Raw genomic sequence first — 12,593 nt, 5'->3', positions numbered from 1 at the left:
GTTTTTTGGCTAAGTATCAAGAATCATTTCCCAGCAGTGAGTTTGCAGAGTGACCTCCCAGTTATCTGGAGCTTATGCTGTTGTAATAAATGCATAGACCTATAACAATTTTATGGCTGTCACTATGCTGTACGTCAAAGCTACTTGGAGTCACACATTAATAAGGATGTTAAAACTTACATCCTCACACAGTTGAACAAATGGCACTCGGGTAATTCTTAACAATGTAGGGCCTCATACACACAGTGCCGCACCTCTGATGACAGCCCCAAAAGCAATAGTACCAACATGCACACACCTGTTTTCCCATCTTGGCGTTTCCCATTCACTGTGCATGTGTAGCTGTGCTCCACACAGCACCTTTCCTTATCACTCAGCAACCTTTGTAATTACATAATTTACTTTCTTTCTGAAAAGTTTTCAACGTTTTCTTTCCAAAATAACATTCGTTTACCTCCTGTAGATGAAAACATTTCTGAGAATCTGTGAACCCCGTTGAATAAACCTAACTTATCCAACCTTCCCTCTAGCAATCAGCCTCACAGTGGTGGTGTCCTGATAAACGTCTCTCTAGTGGCGAGGCACACATTAAGGCTGCTGAGCTTGATCGAAAGCACTGTTCCTCCATCGCGTAGGTGCTTCAGGGTTCCCCACTGGGATAGTTTGCTGCAAGAAACTCAGCAGTGATTATTTAAATAAATGAGATTGTACCAGGCAGAACAGACTTGGCCAAGCCATGCAAGTCAGGCTGTGCTCTACATTGCACTGCTTGGGAAATAAATAGTATTAATTATTTCTAAAAATATATTTTAAAATAAAAAAAGAAAAGACGTTGACAGATACTGTTGCTAATGTAACTTCTAGATGCCAGTAGCAGGACAGCTGCACTTGTAAAGCCACCCAGTGAAGGGGTTTCACAGCAGAAGCCATACTGGGAGCTCAGGGAATCTTTCAGAGCAGCACCAAGCACAGACACACTGGCTTCTTGCAACATTTGCTTTCTGTTAGTGGATGCTGTTGTGGATCGCATGGATTTTTTTATTACTATTATTTTTAACTCCCATGAAATCAGAATTATATACACTGACTTTCCTTCTGCTTTCTAGTTGTTGCTCACAGACAAAACAAAATGATTGGCATTAGGTAGAACAAAGCTAATCAGCTGGGTTAGCAATGCTCCTTTCTGCTAGTCACCTCTGGAAAACAAATTACACCTGACATAAGGCCAGGGGTGACAGCCATCTGCGGGGTCAGCCCTACTTTGATCCCATTGCTGGCTCTCCCGACGTGTTTGTCAGCCAGCCTGAAAGCCCTGCGCTGGAGAGAGAGATCACACACTTAATGAAACCAGGCTTTGAACAGGAAAGTGCTCCAATCAGACAGCCCACTGTAGTGCCTGGCTAGCAATGGGGACACGGCGCTGATGTGTCCTCAGCTCATCTGCCCTGGCTGCATCTGACTGCTGTGCTGGTAGGCAGCTGCTACACTGACTGCCTTAAATTGGTAAGAATTGCTTTCTGTGTATCTGTCTTCATGAGGTTGTTGCTATTTATTAATATTCCCTTGTTTTCTTGGAAAGGGGAATCCAAACCATCTTGCTGAGCGGTGCTATGGCCCCCGAGGTGCTGTGCTCACCCTCCAGGAACGGGGTGGCTTGTGGGGCTCTGCCAGGAAGCTGCAGCAAAGGGTCTCGCTCAGAAGGGACAGTGTCTTAGTCTATAACTAATTCATAGTTCGGGTGTGTTCACAAAGATGTGTTCCCAAGAACAAATTTACTTTGAGAAACATATCAGAATGAGCAAAGAGAACGATTTCCCATATGCAGTCATTCCCCCACACTGTACTGCCTGCCGCGCTCCCGTTTCCACCGCTGCCCTTTGTACAGACCCTGTACGTCTCCTCCAAATACTCCTTGGAGCAAAGTAAATGGGGTTTATTGATTGCCAGCAGTATTGCCTGCCAGATTACACTTTTGAGATACGTTTGTTTAAATTAATAGGTTGGTTTGTCCCTGCACAAGATTATGCTCTTCTGGTAGAGGATATTTACCACTTGGCCGATGGCGAGTGGTTTGCTCTCCCACCCCAAACCCTTTGCTGGTAGCATTAGCAGCCTATGACTGTGCCCACTGACAGCGCTGGGTGTCACCCAGGCAGGGAGGGGAGATAAGGGATCCCTGTCAACCACAGCTCCCTGCCCCTTTGAGAAGAGAGGTAGCAATGGGATGGGCACGGGGAGGCTGGCTATGAAACATCGCTCCATCCTTGTGCGGAATAAAGGAAGTTTAGGGCAATGCAATGAGAAAAGTGGTGAAATGCAATTTATCCTGGAAGGTACCAAGAGGTGGTTCTGGCTCAGAAGGGAACATCTGTGTGTTGGTGTACACGAGCACAGCCAGCCCCGAGTGACCCAGTGCTGGAGTGGGACGGTCGCTGCAGGGCATGTACCCGGGGCAGTGGCACGAGGCCAGCCCAGCACTCTGCTTTACGCCCTGGAAATCCCCAGCAGTGCTTTTCACCCTCCTTGTGCTTACTCCTGCAGAATAGATTTCTGTTTGCTGTACCCACGTCACCATGTACAAGGCCAACATACAGATTTGGGCAAAGTTAGGAACCTGGTTAGGGTGTCCCATGCTGAGTAGAGGCTGTGGGGAATGGCTTTCTCCCAGGTGCAAATCCCAAATGTTTGCATCTTTCAAGGCATTCTTTAAGTTTGCCTTTTGTAAAAAGTAGTAATGTAAAACCCTGTCTCTCTTCTTCTCTCAGAGATGATAGAAAAGCAGAGCAACTTCATTGTTTTTGATGCAGTTCAGGGTTTAGCCCATCTGTATTTTGTTGTGTATTTCTCTTTCTCTTGCATTTCCCAGAGGCGCACCAGAGTGGTGCGTGTTGGGAGAACAGGGGCAGGGAGAGGTTTGGGCTCTCATTCCATGCAGCACTAAAAGTAGAGCTCTGGTACTCTGTGCAGAATTTCACATAAGAAAACATAAAAAGGCAAGCAGTCATCTCCATTTCTGTCTGTTCTGGAGGCAGCAGGTTCTGCTCTCTGTGGCCAAGCAAGAGTGATCTTGAGTATGTTGCAGCTCTTTTATTTACTGTTCTTGCACATGTTGGGTTGGTACTATTTACTGTAGGGTAATGGCTTGGGTTTCTGTTCTGATTGTATCTAGGAAGGTTGCCTAGAAATTCACAGAGCTTCCAAGGCTCACCTGCTTTACTGGAGAGGAGTGAGGTTTGGGGTGGTTTTTTGCTTTGTTTTTATAAGAGTGCTGTTATTCCACAAAGTGCTCCCTGAATGGCAGGAAATGCTTACTGGGACAAGTGGGATTTCACTGTTCCAGGACTAGGCTGATGGGTTATTCACTGCATGAAGGGGTCTGCCACAACCCTCTCCTGGAAAGCCCTCTGCCCCCGAGCTGACGAGCGCTGTGTAACACAGCGCGATGGCGCAGGAGCCTGAGCCCGCAGCCCTCGCCGCAGCTCTCCCCACGGCGCTCCCCGCAGCACAGCCCGATGCACGCTCCCTACTCACCAGCTACCAATTTGTCATCGTTTTAACTGTCTACATATTTTCAAGCGGTCACAGAACTTAATGCAAAGAGTTTATGTTCTCTCATCAGCGCAAAAAGGGTTTGTTGGGTTTGGACAGTGGGCGTGATGAGGAATTTGGGGTATAGGTGCGGGGGCAAAGCATGTGCAGGCAGCCAGCCAACGAGCCTGGCCCGCTCCCTTTGCAGTACCGACTGATCGCACACGCCCGGGGGTGTATTGGGCAGAGATTTTTCATTTACTCTTTGCAGTTTAGTCTGACACACAACATCACTGTGAAAGATGACCGCAGCTTTTTGCATTTGCTCCCTTTTCCCCGCTCCTTCTATGCTGGTGTCGATATTTCGGTGTAGCTGAGTCATTCCAGCAAACGAGCTGTGAAGCGTGCAGCCACGGTGGGTCCAGGACGGCAGCCTGGGGACCGAGCCATCGCTGCTCCTGGGGGATGCAGTCAGAGGTTCCTACATGTGGGTTTTGCTCAGCCTCTCATATAGTTAAGACTGAACCACAGCACTTTCCTCCAGATCTGAATATGATTCGAGTTCACAAGTGCTCAGATCTGGCGTTTGGTTTTCAGCTACCTCTGACGCTGGGTGAGGTTCCTTTCCTTCCCATGTTTCTAAGCCGTGACATTGCCAACCACACTCTCAGCTAAAATGAAGTTGATGATCCTGATGCTGTTAGAAATGACTGATTCAGGGAAGCTGCCCAGCGTGGTATCAGCGCATTGCTTGAGACTTTTTAGCAGTTGCCCATCTGTTGATGATACACTCTCTGATATACAGTAAAGCAAGCGAGGAGGCTGTAAAAAACACTAAAAATAGGGGGTTTTCCTCTTGCTTACCACTTAAAACAGCAGAGGTACACTCAAGTCACAAAGCCTGGGATGGGGAAATCGCAAGTTCAGGCTTAAATAGCTCCCAGTTTTTGCTGTGGTTATTTAGCTCTGCACGGTAGTGTGGGATGGAAGCTGGTTTAGACAGACTGCTGTACCTTGCAGAGCTAAATAACCAGTGCAAAGTGCAGTGCAAATTGCTTTTAGTATTTGAACTGGCTCGTTCAGACCCAGCATGGGAATTTCTGTACAGTGCTACGCTGTATAGCTTTCACACAGTAAAGCAGGCACTGAATCTCAGTCACTATGTCACAGTAGTATAATGTCAGCATCTCAAAATGTCTCCTTCCTTTAAAAAATGGTGATAAGTGAGGCCACTTTTTCTTTCCTTTCCCTTCTACAGCGGACTTTTCTGTGAAACTCCTCCGCCAATGGTTCTGCTCCAGACGAGCCCATGTGATAACTACGAGTGCCAGAACGGGGCCCAGTGCATCGTCGCACACCAGGAGCCCGTCTGCCGCTGCCTCGCTGGCTTTGCTGGGCAGAAGTGCGAGAAGCTCATCACAGTCAACTTTGTCGGGAAGGATTCCTATGTGGAGCTGCCCTCAGCCAAGATTCGCCCTCAGGCAAACATCTCCCTCCAGGTATGTCACACAGAACATCAGTTGCCAGCTTTTCTAAGCAATAATACAGATACATGTATATATTTTTAATTCTGAAGGAACAGGGTGTATTGGACAAGACGCTGACAAAGTTAGAGGCAGCTTGTGAGCCAGTTGTCTGGTCTAAAATTATTGAAACGTAAAGGAGCAACTACGGCACCACTGTACCTTTGTGGACACATATCCTGCTTCCAGAATCTCACCACTCCCTTATTCCCAGACTGGCAATGTCACTAGAGATGATTCAGGAAACCTTTCTGGCTTCTTACTGATTTACAGCATTGTGTTTCATCCTCTAGAAATTACTGCTTAATATTAGGACACTTTTTAAAACAGCCTGCTCTAAATGGCCTTTCCAGACAGTATTTCGCTTACTCTTTTACTGTGCACATTCAGTAGATAAAAGGCCTGGGATTTTGTTACAGTCCTGTAGTTAGACCTAAATTTGGTTCAAGGTCTAAGGTTCAGAAGGCAATGGAAAATAGATATCAAAGGTGCCATGCCACGACTGTCATCTTTGTGGTTGTGGATCAAAGGTATTTTGGATACTTAGTCCAATATGATATTTAAGTGATTTGGAAGTTATTTGCATTCACATAAGCATTAACTGATCTTTTTTTTCCCCCCAATATCCCAAAGCAAATGAGGGAATAATTTCTAACTTTATATGTTTTCTAATAGAGAGATGTGTGGAGCACATATATGACATGATACATCTCTTTCTTAGGCCACTGATTGTTAATTTGGACTATTTCTATGCTAGTTTCACCCTGCAAATGAAGCATCGACATTTCAAAAGGTGTGAGAAGAAAAATCATCCCTTTATGTTTATTTTATTGCATTTATTTTCTCAGTTTGAAAAGATTGTATTCCACAGTTGGAAATCATATTCTAGACTTACTTGATGGAGTTTGGTTGTAATTCAAATAGCAATGTCAAGACATGGGAAAGAGAACCGAATTTCCACATTAGGAATAGATATTTTAAAGGGTGGTTCCTGCAAAGGTTATTCTAATGAAAAAAATTCCATAATTAATATTTTCCTTTTCTTTAATAGCTTGACTATACAGTTCATATGAAAATGAAGCTGATTCATGTGTACTTGAAGCTCCAGTTTTTCTTTAAAATCCCCTTTTATTTAATATCACAAAAGAGATTCTAAAATATGGCTCCCCAAAGGCTCCAAATACTATAGGTCAACTGTAGAGCTGCAAATTTGGACATTGTAAGTGTACAAAACACATTACATCAGCCATAGCCTGAAGAATAAAAAAACTGATTATTACAGAAAGGACATGCAGATGACGTTCTCACTTCATGTTTCCCAGGCTGAATATTATTATTGCATCCAGTAATTAATCACTAGTGAATTAAAATTAGAAAACAACATTGATTATTAAGAACAGGTAGAGGAAATCTTATTAAAAAGTGCTCAAGAAAAAAAATCTTCTAAGGGCAAAAGGATAGTACTTAAATATATATATATAAATGCAAGCAGATTTTTAAATTTACTGTTTAGTTTTGGCATTTAACAGCCATTATAAAAAAATAAACAAGAAATCTCAAGAAATATGTACTGAGAAAATAACAGGCAGGTTGTATCCGGAAATCCCTTTTTTTCCTCCTTTGGTACAATAGGAATATTAAAGAGCTGGAGACTGGGAAAGTGGAGTCCTTGTTTTGTGATTCAGTGTTCAAGATTTTTTTTTCTTGATGTACATCAAAGCTAGAGGGACGAGGGCTACTCTGTTCTTCCTGACTCTAAACATCCCATTTGAACTCAGCACGACTTGCTAATAACTCAGATCAAGTGAATAACTCATGGTTATGCTAGGTGTGGGGACAGGTCCTTCTTTCCTTCTTTGTGTTCATAGAACGTCTGTGAACAGATCAGCGCCTGCTGAAATTTGTGTGCCTGTAATTGTGACACACTCCTACTGCCAGAGCTGATTTTGTAAACCTCCACTTCAAGCTGGGGGAGTAGCTGAGAAATAAATTCATGTGTCACCAAAAATACAGCAACAGTCCATTGACAGGCATCAAATAAATTGCAGCTTTCACCTCCTGAAAACCGGTTCTCACGTGAAACAAGGGAGCCATCCCTGCGTGGGAGGCTGACCTGTTTGTGTATGAGCCCACTCAGTGTCACCGAGACCTTTTTGTGTCTCATGGCTCTTGCTCTTGTTGTTGTTTATATATATATGATTTATTAACTCATATTTGAATTGCATATATGATTTTGGTATGATTTTTAATAGAGGTTTATTTCTATTTTAATCATTCTCAAGCAACCTTACCTGGTTATTCATGTTTCACAGGTAGCAACGGACAAGGACAATGGCATCTTATTGTACAAAGGAGACAATGATCCTTTGGCTCTGGAGTTGTACCAAGGACACGTGAGGCTCATCTACGACACACTGAATTCTCCACCTACCACAGTATACAGGTACATAGCTAAGCTTTACCAAGAGAGGTGATTTCCAAAAAAGATGGAGAGGTAGGATTTTTCGAAGAAATGTGCATGGGAAAAGAACCTTTTATTTTACTTCACTGTATCTCTTTTATGGATGTAATTAGATAAGAAAAGCAGAATAAAGACTTAGAGGCTGCATGGTTAAAAATTGGCATTTATTGGCAATACCAGTGATACTGTCTCCTACTGTGATTGCAGAAAAATGTGTTTTCTCATCTACTGTAAAGATTTAGTTTTTCTGGTGAATGTTGTCCTTGAAATAGTTCCAAATAACCATTTCTTTGATTCTGATGTTTAGCATTAATTTACTGTACCAAGACAGAACAGTGACTGTGCAACTGCAGGATTAGACTGTGTCAAACAGGAGAAAGGCTGAATTCCTCTACAGGGTGAATATTTTTAGAAGAACTCTTACCTATTTCAGTAGTAACTACACAAACCATGAATAAGCACAAATTGCAGAGGTAAATTGTAGGGCAGTTTGACCTTCAGACACTTGACTTTTGGGGATACCAAAGCCACAAGTTGTATTCATTAGTCACAAGGAAGAACAGCAAATGTAAAAGTGAAACCCATGCACAGAGGCGTTTCCCTAGGAAAGAGAGATGTGCTGCCCACGCCTTCCACTGTTCCTTTAGCAGCCCTCTCTCCAAGTTAACTCCCTTCTGATTATTTTTAAGCCCTCTTGCTCCAGTTTGTTCTCTGTAAACACGCACTTGTGACCACATGGAGCCCTTTCGGGTTCTGTGCAGTTTCATGGCATTGTGTATGCAGAAGAGCTGGATTTCCCAGCCCACCTCCCTCTTTATGGAAGAGCATCCTATCAGAGCAAGTGAAAAGATGCCACCAAGTATCACTAGCCAGGAGTTTTTCTGGAAAGTTTTCTCAGCACTTGATAAAACTTGAGTCTTCCAGGAGCATGGTAGCTGTGCAGAGCTTTCTTTAAGGGGAATGGTGACTTGCTTAAGAAAATGAGAAAATTCTTTCTGTATAAAAGCAAATTGGATAATACCAATGCAGAGGTGTCACCAGGAAGAGCAATGGCTTGTCCACTGTAGGAATGAAGACAGTGGTTTGTTAGTGATTTTCACCAGCTGGACAGGTGTGGTTGCTAATCCTAATTGATTTCACGTTAGAGCAAAGCTGAAGTTGTTAAAAGAGTTTTACGCCACTAATTAGAACATAGGGAAAAGCTCATTATGTGTGGGCAGCACAGGGGGTGACAGATCGGTGTGGATGCTTGCTCTCCGTTGTCAAGGGCAGAGCGGTATGGTGACAAGAGCTGTTGCCACCATCACAACAACACTTTATGGACCTGCTGCCTTCTGGCAAAGTTGCCAGAGATGGCGAGAGGCAGTGTCCTCATTGTTCTTGTGCCCTTCATATTGATCGAGGAGGAGGTCTCCATTCAGACTGACACCTCATTACCATGAGATTAATGGCCTGTTCACTACATTTTGTACTGTGTGATCTGTTGAGATGGGAAAGAAGGTGCTTAATACGTTGCCCTTTCTGAAATGTCACGCTAATCTTTTATTAGTTTAAGGAGTGGAGCAAAATGGGATTAGCATGGAGCTTGATGGGAAAAGATTAGGTTGATTGAGAAAAACTGCGGCTAAAGAATGTCAAAAAGGGCCTCTAAATAGATTAAAAGACTTGTTTTCCTTAAGGGCTGAGGAACGGGGAGGAAATCTGCTTCCCTCCTTACAATGACAGGATTTAAGGGTAAAAGGCATGAGTGGATCTGGTTTGACTTTTAGCTAAGGCGTAAGCTCTGTTTGGCTAACACATGACTTCCAGCTTGGCACCGAGTTTTGACAGGAAAACACCAAATAACGGAAAATCCCACATTTCCTTTAGTAGCTTGGACAATGGTCAGTCATTTCCATTATTCAGGCATTGGCCATAATTTCTAAGTTGCGTTGCTAATACCTTCTGGATGTTTAGAGGCTTTCTGCAGGGAAATGAAAGTCCTTTTGTACCTGGTACTGGCTCCCGTGAGTTTATCTGTTCTTTTAATTGCGTTGTCTCCTAACTGCATTTTGATGAAATGAATAGCTGATCCAGTGTGATGAATTTTACCTAAACCTTAAGAATCTGGGGAACTCTTTTTTGCAACTTCTACAATTTTTAATTTTTCATTAAAAATAAGGTTATTAGGAGACCTGAAACATCTGAATCTTAGCCTCACCATTGGTAAAACACTTTGCCTTCTCTGTTGCCTACTTCATGCTGTCTTGTGTAGATGCCTCATTTAATCCTCAATCTCAGCAAAAGTGGACTGTTTGCCTTTGAGAAGCTCTGTCAAAGATGATTAGATTAATTTTCATGGGCAATATCAGGTGCTGCTGTCCTCCTAAGGACTCCACTTCTCGGAAGAGACATGCAGTGCTTTGGCTCTTGTTTTTCCCGGGAAGAGTCTGACAAAAGAGGAGGAGGCCTTAAAATCCTGCCTGGTGGGAAGTGTGCCAGCTACAGCTGCAGGAAACCTGTAACTGACCCGGTCCTGTGTAGTGACTGAGATGGTTTGCTGGCTGTTTCCCACGGGATGTGGGAAGTCATTGGCAAACCACATCATCTGTAATTCCTCATCAGAGTCTCCATGATAAGATTTATTAATAGGACTTAAGAACAGTAAAATTAGCAAACTATTTGGCTAATACAGGTAATATCCTTTAGGGATAAGATAAAAGCTGTTGTCAGACAGGTTTGGAAGCCAGCAGCGAGTAAGGTATACTTTGTGGTGGTTTTCAGTAGTGTTCAGCAGAAGGGTGCTGGAAGGATGAAGTACGCAGTGTATTACACTGCAAAACTCTCCCCCAGCCCCTTAGTGTACAGCCAGGGTGAAGGTTGGTACCAGGCACGTGGTGTGCGTGCTCTGAACGCACTGTTGTTGTGTATTCTGCAGGTGGCCTCACTTTGCAAAACTGTTGTAGGAGGCTGAGGGCAGGGATGTGGCAGGATAGCGGATTGCAGGCACGCCGGGAAAGAGCAATTCATTTTATCCACTCTGTGAAGGCAGGTTGTCTCTGGGTATTGGAGGGGACCTGTTCCTGTATCTTAGTTGCTCCTTTGAGCAGATTTAAATTGAACTGTAGTACAAAGTTAGTCTGGAAAAGCCCAAGATTAACTCGCTCAACATTCAGATTTGCTTTACATGTATTCGTTCCTGTGCTTTGTTTGGATAGAAAGGTTAAAGTTGACGTTGGACTTTTCTTTCATTCTAGTCAGATAAAGGTCAGCAAATGTCCAATGGAAAAGACTGCCTAAAATACACTGTCATTTATCATCAAGTTAGAAAGAACTACAAGTTAATGCATGAATATGCAATGATTGAACTAGCCCTTTTAAAAGAAAAGGTGACTGGTCTGTTACTGGAGCTCCTCATTCGTGTGCTGCAGAATAACAGTTTCTTGGACGTCGTAGTAAACATCTTATAGAAGATCCAGTTTTGAAGTAGAATTCCTATTTGTTGTTTCTTTTATTCTGTTTAATTATAGATGCACAAATGAGACAAGAAGTCTCTTTCTGAGTGCTTTATTGACCTCCTGGTTTCTGCACCAGTGAGAGTTACTCTTCCATGCCATGACAGTACTTAGTACTGAGCCAACAGTGAGTTCTTGAAATAAAATACATCTTTTACACAGATACCCTACCTTAATTTAAGAGCATGTAATTCTGTAGTTTCAGTGTTCAGCCACTGATAGGTATCTGTCTAACTGTATTGTACAGGGAGAGCTTTCTATTTTAAGTCTTTTTTCCTACACCTGTTCCTTGAACCAAAGACCTTACTTGTAATTTTTTTTTCTGATAGGTTTTATGCCACTACACAGTCATATTGATTTGGATGCTAAATTAATTCTTCCTAATAGAAATGGAAAATAGAAATTTGACACAAACTACTGCTGTAATTCCCTCCAGAGTTCCCAGATTGCCATGTTGCATACAGACTGTCATATCTGGTAAAGAGCAAGGTGCAGACGTCATTGGTGTAAAATCATATGCTTTCGTGCAGGCTTCCTGACAGCAGTGAAAAAGGAGGCAGTTAGGGAAACATAAGAATGAATTGTATTTGTCTCTCTGCAGAGCCTACACTGAAATTACACTCTGATTCCTTTTAAAAGTATCCTTGCATAATCTGTTTTCAAAAATGCTACATCATTAAAAATATTTCTTATAGATTGTATCATGCAGTTCTCACAGTCTGGCTAATTCTTACATAGCATAGATGGATGTTCTTGTGGTTAAAGCAAAAGGCCTGAAATAAGGGAGCTTAAATTCTTACTGTATCTGCCTCATATGTGATGACTGTGGGATGACAAATTAAATCTGGTTCTCTGTGCACAAGTACAGAAATGCACAAAAAATAGAAAAAGTGGTTCAGAAATGTGCTGCGGGTCTCTGGAGGGTGAGGTTCTTTCTCCCTTCTCCCTCCAGGCTGTGGAGGAGCACAAGGCTCTTACCCGGCAGCATCTGCCACCTGCCCATGCTGTTCCATGTCCCTCAGCCTCTGCCCGTGGTGGCTGGAGCCGGGAAGCAGCCCGTGTGGCCACCGGTTCTCGTTGTCCAACAACGGGTCCCTGGCCATGCCGCTCCAAAGAACTGAACGTGGTAGTACTCAAGGATTTTGGTCCTCTACTTAGATTTCATAGACTTCTCCGCATTTCTCCTGCTGAGGTTGAACAGTTGCTTTGGTGATGGAAGAACTTCCACACCTTCCAAAGATATGGGAGACGGGATTTTTGTGTAATTGCCTCTCTTTAGCTGCAACTGCTTATCTGCAAAAAAGCCTGGGAGGCTTCACCATTAATTTATGCCTTCTAGGGAGGAATGTGCTGGAGGAGTGAAAGCATTAATTATTCTTAGGATCATTATTAGAGCTTGTCAAACCCAGTTTTTACCAAAAGTCTCTTTGCAGAGCTCACTGCATGACTGGTCCTTTCCTTCCTAATTCCTTCACAGTCTGCAGCTTCTGCTGTGCCTGTCCCTGGTGGGATTCCTGTTTGATATCTCTGGATGGTCTCTTAAATAGACTGTTTTTCAGAGATTTCTACGAGACATCACCAAGCTCT

General features: G+C 43.2%; 1 protein-coding gene across 1 annotated transcript in view; it reads left to right on the top strand.

Moving 5' to 3' along the window:
- SLIT3 (slit guidance ligand 3) overlaps window positions 1-12,593 on the top strand; it is a 524,461-nt gene that overhangs the window by 494,184 nt on the left and 17,684 nt on the right. The window contains exons 31-32 of the mRNA XM_068417108.1: window positions 4,787-5,027; window positions 7,364-7,494. Coding sequence (XP_068273209.1) covers window positions 4,787-5,027; window positions 7,364-7,494 — 372 coding nt within the window. The remainder of the gene's footprint in view (window positions 1-4,786; window positions 5,028-7,363; window positions 7,495-12,593) is intronic.

This window comes from Nyctibius grandis, chromosome 22 (genome assembly GCF_013368605.1).
Source record: "Nyctibius grandis isolate bNycGra1 chromosome 22, bNycGra1.pri, whole genome shotgun sequence".
NCBI classification, from domain to species: Eukaryota; Metazoa; Chordata; class Aves; order Nyctibiiformes; family Nyctibiidae; genus Nyctibius; species Nyctibius grandis.
This window is presented reverse-complemented; position numbering and strand designations above follow the sequence as displayed.